The sequence below is a fragment of the Pyrgilauda ruficollis genome, unplaced genomic scaffold, assembly GCF_017590135.1.
Source record: "Pyrgilauda ruficollis isolate IOZ18807 unplaced genomic scaffold, ASM1759013v1 scaffold162, whole genome shotgun sequence".
NCBI classification, from domain to species: domain Eukaryota; kingdom Metazoa; phylum Chordata; class Aves; order Passeriformes; family Passeridae; genus Pyrgilauda; species Pyrgilauda ruficollis.
Window position 1 is genome coordinate 441,070 of NW_024514987.1, and position 13,254 is coordinate 454,323.

At 59.9% G+C, this 13,254-nt stretch overlaps 1 protein-coding gene across 1 annotated transcript; it reads right to left on the minus strand.

Moving 5' to 3' along the window:
- Positions 1-817: 817 nt before the first annotated feature.
- Positions 818-8,421, minus strand: TENT5B (terminal nucleotidyltransferase 5B). Its single transcript, XM_041463223.1, has 3 exons — positions 8,036-8,421; positions 3,183-4,234; positions 818-1,219 (listed from the first exon to the last, which is right to left on the minus strand). Exons 1-2 carry the CDS (start codon positions 8,210-8,212, stop codon positions 3,215-3,217), a joined length of 1,197 nt encoding a protein of 398 aa, XP_041319157.1. The 5' UTR covers positions 8,213-8,421; the 3' UTR covers positions 818-1,219; positions 3,183-3,214.
- Positions 8,422-13,254: the final 4,833 nt, after the last annotated feature.

Sequence of the window (13,254 nt, forward strand, 5' to 3'; positions counted from 1 at the left end):
CCATACGTGAGACACGCTTGGAAAGGGCAGATCGTGCTGGGTTTGGGCCAGAAAGAGGGAAACCAAAGCCAGCAGGTCTGGAGAGAAAGGAGCCCTGCAAAAGGCAGAGCCTGCCCAAGCAGGGACGGGGGCTGTGACAGTGCCAGCCCAGCAAGAACACCCAGCCCTGTTGTCAGAGGGAAGCTTTGGCCCAGGACTGTGAATATTTGGAGATGCAGAGCCAGCAAGTTTGTCCCAAAGAGGGACTGGCACACCGTCAGCTCCATTGTTGCAGTGGAACCAGAACTGCCTGGAGCTTGACAGGGGGAAGTGAAACTTCATCTGGGGCTGGAGGGCAGCCAGGGCTGGAGGAGCTGGCTGGCCGTGGCACCGCAGCACGCAGCTCTTCCTGCAGCCCTCCTGCTCCAGGGGAACACCCTGCAGGGGAACAGCCACAGCAGAACCGAGCCCGAGGTTCAGCACCTCTGCTGCTCCAGCAGCAGGGATGGAGCCACGCCAGGCCAGCAGGGAGGGTGCTGGGGCCACCCCAGCACGGGCACCAGCTGCCACCAGCCAGCCTCCCCCTCCAGCAGCAGGGAAAGGCAAAATGCACAACTCCAAAGGACGGAGCTTGAACCAGGAACCTCTGCAGGAGGGACCCGACAGCAGCCACAGCACTCCCCGGGCTCAGAGCTGCTCTGGACTGGGGAAACACCAGGCAGACCCAGACCAGGGCCCCTTTCGAGGTGCCCAGCTGGTTCTGAGCCCGGTTTTGGTGGGAACAGGGTGGGGTCATCTCCTCGTCACACCACCCGGATGGACAAGCAAATAAAATAACCCAACAAACTTGAATACACTGTATTTATTCGTAACAGATTCTAAAGAATCTAGTGAGTCTATGTCAAGCCCATCGCATGACAGGTGATACAGGTGTAGGAAAAAAAAAAAAGACATTTAAAACAAACAAAACAACGAAAAAAAAAAAAGAAATCAAGTGCCATTCAAGCTACTGGAATCTTCCAATTGCCCCCCTCACAGGAGGCAGCACAGTATCACTGCAAGGTCTAGAAAAATTCAGGCTCAAGCCACTCACAAGAGTCCCACCACACACACTCCATAAATCCAAAGTGCAATCTCAATGGTAGGTCGCCCTGTCGAGCTGCTGGCTGTAGGGGATCTGCTGGACATCTCAAAGGGAAGGAGGGAATCTCAGTGTAGTGTGGCTGTGGGTAGGAGCAGCCTGTAAAAAACATGGTACATGGCATCTACGTTCCATTTCAAATGCAAGGAAAAAAAAATCTCCTGTTCCTGGAAGCCACGGGAGTGGCACAGTCAGGCTCCCAAAAGCAGCCCTAAATCAGTTTTACCTCGCATGGGAAATGCCAAGCTCCCAGCACAGGGATGAGGCTCTGGGGAGCTGGGGCTGCCATGAAGGCAGAGCTGAGCTGCAGGAGGCATCAAAACCTGCAGCAAGCTCAGGGTGAGTGCAGGGAGCAGAGCTGGGCCAGCTGCAGCTGATGCCCGGTGCAAGAGCCACCCCCACCCCCTTACTGCCCATCCACATTGCCCCTACCCCAAAAAAGGTACCAATCTGGCTATACACATTCCAAGGATCTAGTCTTTATTTCAATCTGCCCGGCTATTACAGTTTTGTCACAAAAACAAAAAAAAAAAAAAAAAAAAAAGCCACCAAAAAACACAAGTTAGTAAAGGTACTGGAGTGGGTCAGCCTCGGAGGCAGCACCAGAAGCCGCGGTGTTCCCGAGCAGCATCCCTAGGGAATGCCTGCTGCCCGCCCTCTGAAACCTGAGATCTCTGCGGGCAGGGCAGCCCAGGCACCTCCGTGAAAAACTCTTGTGCTCCGGACACTCAACAGCTTCAAAGCCACGTTGGACTGAGAGGGCCAAACCCTCAAAACACCAGAGGGTCTGTTTAGAAGACAGTTTTTGCCCTAAGGCCGACTAACTTCATGCCCCCTTCCGCCCCCAGGCTCCATTTCTAGCTAGAGAATGAATTTCAAATGCTACCAGTGGCTCCCACAGGGAATCACAGAGCTGGGAATAGGCTGCTTTGGAGACAGGGCCTGCCCAAGGGATGATCTCCAGCATGGAAGAGGTCTGTCCACCCCCCTGGAGGACACAACAACAGCTGGAAATGACTGACCAGTGACCTGGATGGTTTGTGCTTCAAAGGACAAGCCTCACCTTCCCCATGGCCCAGCTGGCCTGTGGCTTTGTGCATTAAAATCACACTGCATGTCAAAAAGAAAGAAAAAAAAAAAAAATCGGAAGAGCAGCATTTCAAATTCCCCTAGAAAATACAGGATTAGGTATGGCAGCCTGGGGCAGGCTCCTGGACAAATCTTCTGCCTCATCATTTAGGAACTCTACTACATTTTGGCACTGCAGACTTGGGAGCTTGAAGGGATCCATGTGCAGGTCCCTGCTGCCTTTTTTCCAGCGAGCCCTGCACAGCATCTCCCACCATGCCCTCCCCCCTCCCCAGTGCTCCCAGTTTCAGGCATTTCCACGCAGCCATTCCAAGCCCTGGGTTGTGCAGCCCCACTTTGGCAGCTCTTGGCTCCAGCTGGTCCTCCACAGGCAGCAAGCCATGCCCAAACCCCTCAGCGACACAGAACCTGCTCTGGCCTCAGCCAGGATAAGAAATGATCTTGCGACCCTCCCCACCCATGACAGAAACATTTTCCTCTTCAGACATTCCCCACTCAAGCTCTGGGCCATCAGCCCCTGCAAAAAATAATAAAGGTTTACAGTACAGTTGTGTTTGTATTGTTACAGGCACTTAAACAGGATTCTTTGGTCCTTCAAAGGAATTAGCCACCCTGGCTTCTCTCGGCAGAAACCACAAGTTTGCACACCCATAACACCTCCTGCACTAAAAAAAAACAACCACAATTCAGATCCATTTCAGGGCAGTGCAGCTCTACCTTAGCGTAATTCTACAGTCTCCCCTCACACACCCCACCCACCCCATTGCCTCCACAATTCCATAAGGAGTCATTCCCATGACACTGCACTTCCCATCACAGTGTACAGCAGACAAGGCTCGTTCCAACAACCCCAGGAACGAGACACTCAAGCCAGAGTCCAGGAAGTTTCCTTTTGCTGCAGTTCTAGGAAGGTTGGTAGGTTTTATTTTGCTCCCCCTCCCCACCCTCCCAACCCCCCAAGGCAAGGAAATACCTTGGAGGACAGACCCTGGAGTTTGTCCTGGCTCAGTTACAGGGAAGCCACGTGGGGTAGGACTGATTGCAAGGCAGGAAGGGCTGCACGTGGGTCACGTAGTAGTTGAAGTTTATTTCACTGACATAAGGGGCTGGCTGGTAGAAGCAGGTAACGTTTGTGACGGTGGGGATGATGTTCTGCTCAGCCAGGACCCTCACGGCCAGCATGGCAATGAGGTTCAGGGTCTGCCTCCTCTCGTGTCCCATGAGGCAGACCGTGCTCTCGTTGACCACCCTGTGCAGGGTCATCAAATAGTCATATCTGTTGCTCTCCATGCCCACAAAGTGGCTCTGCAGGTAACACTCCAGCTTCCTCAGCTGCTCGCCGATGTCAGAGAAGTCTATGAAAAACCTGGAGCACATGTACCTCTGCAGGGCCTTCATATCCACCTCGGACTTGGGCTTGAAGCCCCTGACCAGGAGGTTGCAGTACTTGAGGAGCCCCCCGCCCCGGATCTCCTCGGGGTTGCGCGTGGCGATGACGCGCTGCCGCAGGTGCTCCATGGCCTCCTCGAAGTCCCCGTACATGCTCTCCCCGGTGACCGTGGGGTGGAAGTTCTCGGCCATGGGGTTCTCCGAGCACTCCCCGAAGAGCAGGAGCGAGTCCAGGATGATCTGGAAGGAGTCCACGCTGAACTCGAACTGGCGCCGCAGGGAGTCCACGAACTTGAGCTCCACGTTCTTGCCGCTGTTGTTGGAGAGCGAGATGAGGCTCCAGCGGTCGGTCTCGTTGCACACCTTCACCAGCTTCTGCACATAGGCCTCCTTCAGGGTCACGGGCGTGATCTTGTCCTTGTTGACTCCTTCGGGGAGGAAGTCGAGCAGGCAATCCATGACCACATCTTTAACCAGCTGGAAAACGTCCTCGGTCTTCAGATCCACGCCGAAGATGAGGTCCAGGTCCTTGTAGCCCAAGCCACTGTCCTGGTGTAGGACATGACTGGCTGCTGAGCCATTCAGCCTCACGTTGTGCACTGGGATTCCCTTCTTCTCCAGGCGGCTTCGGACAACCTGAGACAGAGACAGAGTCAGTGAGAGGCAGGAGGGAGCTCCTGGAGCAGCCTGGGGACAGCAGGAGCGCTCCCGGCGCTTACGTGGGTCACTCCAGTGCAAGACAGTAAAATAAAAAGCTAATCCATTGGAAATAGGTCACTTTGGAAAGCATCCCCAGCCCTGCCAGCAGCTGGGGGTGGCTCTCCCTTACTGACTCCTGGCATTAGAGATGTGACTGCACACGATCAGCTGCTCTGCTTCCGTGCAGGGTCTGCTCTCCCCGCCTTCCTGACCCCATTTTTGGGGTGGTCTCTGCCCTCTGCATCCCCTCCCAGCTCCAGTGCCCCAGCCAAGACCAGCCGACCCCAAAGTGACCCCAAAGAGGGGGTGGCAGCACAGTCTGCAGCAGTCCCTGTGGATTTCATCAGGGTGGCTCACTCCTTTTAGCCATCCCTTCGGCCTGTCAAGATTCATTAAAGGCAAATCAAGATGCCAGAGCAGCTCAAAAGCCCCAGCCAGGCGTATGCAAGTTCATGTCCCAACTGGTAAGTGTATCCTAACAATTTCCAGTGTGTCAGAGCTTCGTGCTGAGCTTGGCGTGCTATCAAGCACAAGAGGCAGCTTTCATCTCACGGGTGTTACTCCGGTGATTTTAATGCTGCCTGCTCAGTGCTGGCACACCCAGCAGCCCCTCCAAAGCTTTGTTCATTTACTGGGAAGCTGAATCACCTGCCTGATTACTTAACAAGCAGGAGGCTAAAATAACCCCCAAGACCATAAAATAAACTATCTGGACACCAGCTTATAATTTGAGTTTAACTCAGCTCAAAGATCCCAGGAAGATTAGGTTTGCACCTTCCAGCAGAAGCTCTTCCCACGTCTCATCCACTCATCCTGCTTTTGTGTTCCCCTCCAGCCATTTCCCATTTTCCTGGGAGTCCCAACCAGCCAGCCTAGAGCAAGGCCATGGCTTGAAAGAGCCGAAGCTTGGGACACAAATGGACAAATTGGATCACCAAGAGCCAGTCTGACTGGGCCCTTCGGCCCTGTGAGCCTGCCCTAGTTTGAGAGGCCCCACAAACTCTGCCCAAAACATGAATTTCAATTTAAAGCTGCATCACAACGGCCAAACCCTCTTGGCTGCCCTGGGCCTGAGCAGTTCTGGGGGAGATCAGAAGTGTTGCAGGTCTGGTCCCAGCAGCAGTAAAACCACCTCTCCATGGTGGTTTTGTTTGGAAGGAAGAACACACAAAAGGTCAGGGCTGGCAGCATGGAACCCTGGTCACACCCCAGACCCTCAGTGACCGCACCGAGGGCCACCAGCACGTCCTGCTGCCTTCCCAAAAACTTCCCAGAACAAACCCTCTGCTGTTTGCACACCTGGGAGGTTGTCAAGGCTCACTAGGCAGCTTCCCTGGTGGTGCTTCCCCTCTCTCCTGACAGGAGCCACCCCTGCTCTGGCTGGAAAGGCAGCCAGGCTCCTCGCCAAGCCCGTGGTGACAGTCACATGTCAGGCAGCAGTTACCCAGGAGCTGCTCACCCCTGGGAGCCCAGGCCACACCAGCCCAGGCAGTGAAAGAAGCTGTTTTCCAGGGCAGACAGTTTGGAAAGATGGAGCTGCTCCTAGAAGACACGCAGGGCTGTTGCCCCAGATGAGCAAACATCACCCAGGGGAGCTGCTGGCCTGTCGCTGCTGCCAGCTGGAGTCACTCACCCGGGGCACAGCTCCAGCTCTGCCCGGGCAGTCCAAGAGTTCTGTGCTCTCAGGCTTAGAGAGACAAGATATAGGTCACAAAGCCTTAGGTGCAGAGCTGGGCCCAGTGCTGGGAGAAGATCTCGTTCCAGATTAATTTCCTAACCCCAAAGAACATCTGCTTAACCCCTTTCTGGGCACGGCTCAGGACCTGCAGCACTCCAGACCCACAGGCTCCAGGTTTACTCAAGTTCCCCAGTCTGTCTGTGTGAGATACATTCAGAAAACAGGGAAAAGACTCAATTGCTCGAGTCAGCATTGTCCCAAACCACCCCAAAAGTCTCCAACCTGCCGAGCAGCAGGGAGCAGAGCACTGCCATTCCCTGGGAGCTTCCACCCACCAGCCTTCACCTGGAGCTCGTCCCCCCTGGCTGCAGGCAGTGGGTTCAGGGCTGCATTTCCCCCAGAGGGCTGGATATTTCCAGGGTTAGGCAGCTGCTGACCTGCTTCCCAAAACAGCAGCTCACCTTCCGTGTGGTTGGGATAATTGAGTGTGACAGCCAGGCAGGAGCAAATCCTGCTGCGTCCTGACCTGCGCCTCGCAGCTCCCACAACAACAACAACAGGATAAATAACTGCCTTTTGGGTTACTTGTTCCAGCTTAGTCAGCCCTAAACACAGGCTCTGGGCACAATTACAGCCCTCAGCTACCCCGTGCTGGAGGCTGCTGCTGGCAGCATCCTCTGGGCAGCGAGGGAGAGCTGCTGCAGTGCTGGGTGCTGCCCCGGCCGAGGGCAGCCTTCATCTGAGCCCTCCTGCTCACAGCAGCCAAAAGCCAGCGCTGTCAGCAACTCGAGGAATCCCAGAGCAGCCTTGCAAATGTCACCTTTCCGTCTCCCAGGCTTAACTCTAACTATTTCTCAAGCAGCTGAGGCTCCAAAATCCCGGTTATTGTGAAAGCCAGTTGGGTCTTAGCGCCGTGAATAGGCTTTTTAATTAGAAGCCAACATGCCCGATTTTACATTTGATGAGTCATTACTGAGGAATGAAGTCGCCTCCCAAATATGAATATGCATCAGCTCATTCGAGCTACATTGTTAGTTTAATATTAAACACGGTTATTACTTGATGGTTAAACTAAGAGGAGCTCGTGAACAAGCCGAAGTCTCGGGCAGGCTCTGGAGAATTCAGCCAGGAGTGCCCAGAAATCAAAGGACACGGACATTTGATCCGGCCTTTGAATTAATAACTCTGCCTCTTCCAACACGAGCCCAACATGTCCCCCAGCACGAAGCCATTTCGTGGAAGCAGCTCCAAAAAAAGCCACTTTTGCCCTGGCCACACACATTTCACTGCTTTTAAGGGCAATAAATGAACTCAAAAAGAGTAGGGGCGAGGTACGGGGGGAGGAAGCTAAGCAGGGTCTGTGGCACAAGCAAATGAACTCAAAAAGAGCAGGAGCGAGGTACGGGGGGAGAATCTAAGCAGGATCTGTGGCACAAGCAAATGAACTCAAAAAGAGCAGGAGCGAGGTACGGGGGGAGGAATCTAAGCAGGATCTGTGGCACAACTGCAGCAGCCCCAGGGACGGGGGAGCTGCTCGGGAGGGCATTGCAGCTCCGGGCATTGCTGCTGCGGCTGCTGGCAGGGCCAGCCCCACCAGGACCCCGCAGCACCCCGGGACCATGGGCACCAGTCCCCCAAAACTTCTAAGCCCCCTGGAGCGGCCAGGCCAGGCCGGGCAGGCTCGGAGCGAGCTGCTCGAGCGGAAGGTGCCAGCCTGAGACGCTCCTCCCGAATTCCAGGCCTGGCAGGAGCCAGGCGGCATTTGGGGACACTCAGCGGGATCTCTGGGCTTCCCGTGCGGGGCCATGCCCGGCTCCTCAGCCCAGGGCATTCCGCGATGTTCAGGCCCCTTCCACCCCAAGCATCCAGCGGCTGCCCGGTGCCCCGGGCCCGGCGGGGGAGGCCGAGCGTGCCGGGCCGGGCTGGCTCGGGGCCCGCCGGGCCGCTTATCGCCGCCTCAGCACTTTTATTTTCTCCCTGAGCCCCGCAGGAGCGGGGCAGAGTCCAGCGGGGCCCGCAGCCCGCCCCGTCCCCTCACGGCCCCCTCACGGCCCCCTCACCTGCACGATGGTGCGCGGCCGCACCGACAGCGTGGGGAAGTTGCCGCGGCCGTGGATGGGCACGGCCTCGCCCAGGATCTGGTCCAGCCGCTGCACCTGCTCCCACGTCAGGACGCTGAAGCGGCTGCCGCGCTGCTCCGCGCCGCCCGCAGCGGCCCCCGCCGCCGCCTCCAGCATCGCCCCCGCCGCCGACGGAGCCGCTCGCCCGGAAACCGCCCGGAAACCAGCCGGAAGTGCCGGTGCGGAGGGGAAGCGGGAGGAAAACTTAAAAATGGGGGGGAAAGCAAAAAAAAAAGGAAAAATAACCCCCCGAGCGGCGCCGGCGAGGGGCGGCTGCGCGGGGCGCGGCGGGAGCGCGGTCGGTGCCCGCAGGGACTCAGGGACAGCCCCGGGGGACACGGGGGACAGGGACAGTGACAGTCCCGTGGGGACACGGGGGGACACGGGGGACAGGGACAGTCCCAGGGGACACGGGGGACAGGGACAGCCCCGGGTGGCCCTGGGTGCCCTGGGGCGTCCTGTGGGACCGCAGCGACGGCCTTGGTGTCCCTCTGAGTCACGCTCGTGCCACAGCGGTGCCCTCCGATGTCCTGTTGGTTCCCTTCGGTGCCCCATTGCTGCCCTTGGGTACGCCCTTGGTACCCTTTGATATCCCACTGGTGCCCCAGCGATGCCCCCTGATGCCCCCTGATTGGTGCCCCATGCATGCCCTGGTGCCCCGGTGGTGCTCTGGTGGTGCCCCGGTGGTGGGTGATGCCCCCTGACTGGTGCCCCATTCATGCGGTGGTGCCCCGGTGATGCCCCATTCATGCCCCATTCATGCCCTGGTGCCCCGGTGGTGCCCCATTCATGTGGTGGTGCCCCATTCATGCCCCATTCATGCCCCATTCATGCCCTGGTGCCCCCCAGGTGCCCTATGATCCCATGCCCACGGGTGCTCTGCAGGCTGGCTCTCCCTGCAGCGGTGTCCCGAGGTCTGGCAGCCCGCGGTCTGTCCCTGCACAGCTCAGTGTCCCCATCCTGACCCGCCCAGCTCCCCCAGGCCCTGTCCCCTGTCCCCTGTCCCCATGTGCCAGCCGTGGCACCCAGGGCAGGGTCCCTCCCTGGGGTGACGGAGCTCCGGGAGCTCAGAGCCAGCCCCAGCTCAGCCGCCGCCCCCCCGGGCCAGGCGTGTCCCCAGCCCCTGACCCCCGTTTCCTTCCATCCCAGCCATTCCCGGCTCGTTTCTCCCCCAGACGATTCCAGCGGGGCCCTCCGTGCTGAGCTGGACGGACAGAGCGACCCCAGCCCCACACCTGCACTGCCGACCCCATTCCTGCTTGGAGCTGGGATCCATCCTCGGGAGCCAGACCCCGCTCGGAGATGAGCCAGGGCTGATTCTTTTTTACACCCTCGCGGGGTTTTATCGCAAGAACTGCCCTGAAAACTCCCGAAAATCCAGCCTGAGGCTTTCCCCCTCAGGGCAGGCACTGCAGGGCTCTTCCAAGATGCCAGGTCTGTCTCGGAGGACCTGCCACATCCCAGGGTTTGCTGCTGGAAGCTGGAGCTGGCTGCAGAAAGAGGAACTGGGGGAACCGGGGTGCTCAGGAGCATCCACAGCTGGGGTTGGAGGGGAGAGAAGGGACGTGGAGCCCCGACTGCCCCTGAAATGCTCCCCATTCCCTGGGGCACTGACAGCCAGAGGGGCTCCCGGGGGGCTGAGGGGTCCCCACTGGGATGCTGCTCCTGCCGTGCTCCCTGCCCCTGCCCGTGTCACCGTGTGACTCCGCCGGGATGGAGAGCTGCTCCCGCTGCGGCTCCCGGCTGGGGCGCAGGACGAGGGGAGCCCTGCTGGAAAGCGATTTTCCAAGGAACTCGATTAAAAATCAGGCAGCTGCCTCTCGTTGCAAAACCCTTCTGGCGGTGCTGGAGGAAAAGCCGGATCAGGGAGGGTTTCCCAAGAGGCTGAGAGGGCCCGAACGGCTTTGGGGATGGGTCCTGCAGGAGGGAGCCCCGGGGGGATCCAGGCAGGGCCGGGGGGCTGCAGACCCCTCTGGGATGGGCTGGACCTGGTGCTGCCCGGCCCAGGGGCAGAGGCGCTGCTGGCTCCGGGGGAATCCTCGGCCGAGGCGGCGGGGCCGGGCCGGCGGAGCGCTCGGTACCGTGCATCACCGGGATGATCCCGGCAGCGAGCCCGACGCTGGGAACGGCACCCGGGCCGTTTCCTTCCAGCTCAGCCAGGGCCAGCCCGGCCTTTATTCGTTTGTTTTGTCGGCAATTAAGGAATAATCATCGTCTTGGGGTGAAACCCGGGCGGCTCCTGCCTCCCGGGGGTGGCACGAGGGTGGCGGAGCCCCTTTGGCCACACGGGGTGGGACAGGGCTGGGCAGGGGGGCGGCTCGGGAAGCCGTGAGCCCCCCTTGCCGCAGGGATTTGGGGTCGCAGCTCCCCGGGAATGCCCGGCGGAGCCTGCTCCGTCCCCGGGGGATCGGAGCGCGCCCGGCGGGTGCGCGGGGAGGAGCGGGGCCAGCCCGGGGCCGGGGCACGGCAAGGAGCGCGGGGGGCAGAGATGGACCCCCCACCCGAGCTGAGCCCTCTGGGCAGCCCGGCCAGCGGGGAACGCGGGCACAAGGGCTGGGAGCGGCCGGGAGTGGGGCACTGGGTGACAATCCCTCGGCCGGCAGGGGAAGGGACCGCGGGGACTGCGTGACTCGCGTGGGACGGCTCCGTCCCACTCGGCATTAAGCAGGGCGTGTGCCAACTCCCTGAGCAAGCAGCAGGGACCAAGCCCTGCTCCCGGAGCCACCAACGTCACCCGCCGCCCCGGGGGAGCAGCAGCGCTGCCGGCGGGGCGCGGGCACGCCGGTTCCCCGGCACCGCCACCGTGCTCACGTCAGCCGTGTCCCGGGCTGGCCCTGTCCCCGTGCCCGCAGCGGCTGTCACCGTGCGGGCACCGCTGTGCGTGGCCGCCCCACGCAGGCACAAAGTGGCCCCACGCAGGCACAAAGTGTCCCCACGCAGGCACACACTGTCCCCAGGCAGAGTTCAGCCATCCCCGTGCACAGAAGCCACCGTGGCCGGGCAATCACTGTCCCCAGCACAGCTGCTGCTGTCCCCACTCTCGTCACTGTCCCCACGCCCACACTGCCATCCCCACGCTCATGCCCCTGCCCACGTGCCCACTGTGGGTTTAGCAGGTGGAGTCCGTCTCCATGCCTTGTCCAAATCCTCCCTCGGCAAACACAGCTCCTGGACACCTCCCAGGCACCCGAGCTCGCTGGCCAGCCCCGCTCAGTCCCCGCAGCCCGTCCCAGAGGTGCCACCAAGCTCGCTGGCCTCCCTGGGGCGGTGCCACCAGCGGTGTCCAAAGAGGTTTTCCCCGTGCTGGCCACAGCAGGGCTGGATGTGGCGTTAGGGGCATTGTGAGCACCCACCGCGTGGCATGAGGGGTGTCACTGTGCTGCCACTCTCTGATCTCAGCCTGGCATCCCTGTGTCACCACCCTGGACCCCCAGACCCGGCCACATCCCATCCTGGAAGGGATGATGAGTGATGCTGCCGGAGAGGGGCCACCCGGGAGGCCCGACATGAAAGGGAGCGCAGGGTGTCATTACTGCAGGTGACACAGAGCTCGGGAATGGCACCTGTCACCTCCCCTGGCTGCTGCAAAATGCTGCCCGGGGAGTGGGGGGGACAGGCTGTGGGGACAGGGACACAGCAGCAACGTGGCCCCAGCACTGATGTGCCCTCCCTCGAATCTCCCCCGGGGTGTCCCTTTGGGCTGGGGACATCCCTGTGCCCTGGCAGCATGGCCTGTGTGTCCCCAGGCCCGGTGGCTCCCCGGTGACACCACGTGCTGTTTTTCTTGGCATTGACTCGTGCCTTTACAGCCGTGGCAGGGATGACCCATCTCAGTGCCACTAATTTGGGGCTGGCAGGGAGCACAGCCGCTCCCTTTGCTCCGGGTTTTTGGGCCCCGGGTGACACCCGAGCGCCCTGAGGGTGGTGGCAGCTCCGGGACAGCCTCGCTGTGCCCTCCCCTCCCGGGACAGCCCGGGGCTCGGCTCTGGAGGCTGCTGAGCCCGGAGCCGTGACTCGGGCAGGGATTTCACGGGTGATTCCAGGGCTCTCGGTACCTGCTGGGACAATGGGGACGGTCACTCCCCTCCTGCCACCCGCTGGACCACAGAGGGAAACTGAGGCACGGGAAAGCCCGTCTCCTGGCCGGGGCAGTTTCCTGCTGCTGCAGAGGCAGCAGATCTTTAACCCTCATGGATGGGGGCTGTGGAAGGGCATAAACACGGTGGAACTCACGTGGAAGGACAAGGTCATCCTGTCAGAGTCCCTTTTCTCCCTGTTCTTGGTGCCACCACCAAGGCCCAAAGGTGCTTTGGGAGGGAGAGGGGGATATGGGGCACGGAGGGCACACACAGGGAAAAGACATCACTGCCAGGGCCGTGGGGCCGGGGGGACACCCTGGGGCCCCCCACCCCCGGCCCCAGCACTGCGAGTGCTTTGGCAGTGGCTCAGTGGTGACAGCCCGGCCCCGCAGGGATCATTAGTCCTCCCTCATTAAAAAAAGTTACTCACGCTTTGAGACAGAAACAAGAATATCCTGGAAATGCCTCGGTTTGGGGAGTTCTCGCTCTAAAGGTATGACTGAAATCAGGCTGCAGGTGATGCTCCCCAGCACGTGGGCAGGTGAGTTACCTGGGCACTGCCCGGGGCAGCTGAGCTCCTGCTGCTCCCTCCGTGTCCGGGGTGGGCAGTGTCAGGGTGGGCAGAATCAGGGTGGGCAATGTCCGAGGTGGGCAGTGTCAGGGTGGGCAGTGTTTGTGGGTGGCAGGGTGGCCTGAAATGTTTTCATTTGGGCTCGGAGGCCAAGCGTGGTGTTGCTCCCTCAGCCTGCAATGAGGCCAAGCTACTGTTTGCATTATTCAGAGAGACATTTGGATGGGATCTGTAGAGACATCACATGATGCTGCTCTGCAGTACAAGGTGGTTGGGATCTGCGCTAGCTGGAATCTCTTTTTGGGTGAATATAAGAATGAGAAATGGCCTCAAGTAATATGTTTTGTCCAAAGCACTCCTTGCACAAGGCTTCAGTACTGCTTTATCCAGACTGACATGCTCTTACCAAGCTGTGGGCACTGCTCCTGTTATTCCTTGGAGGGTGGGCAGTGTTTGGGGTGGGCAGTGTCAGGGTGGGCAGTGGACAAACTACCCCAGGCCCTGGGTGG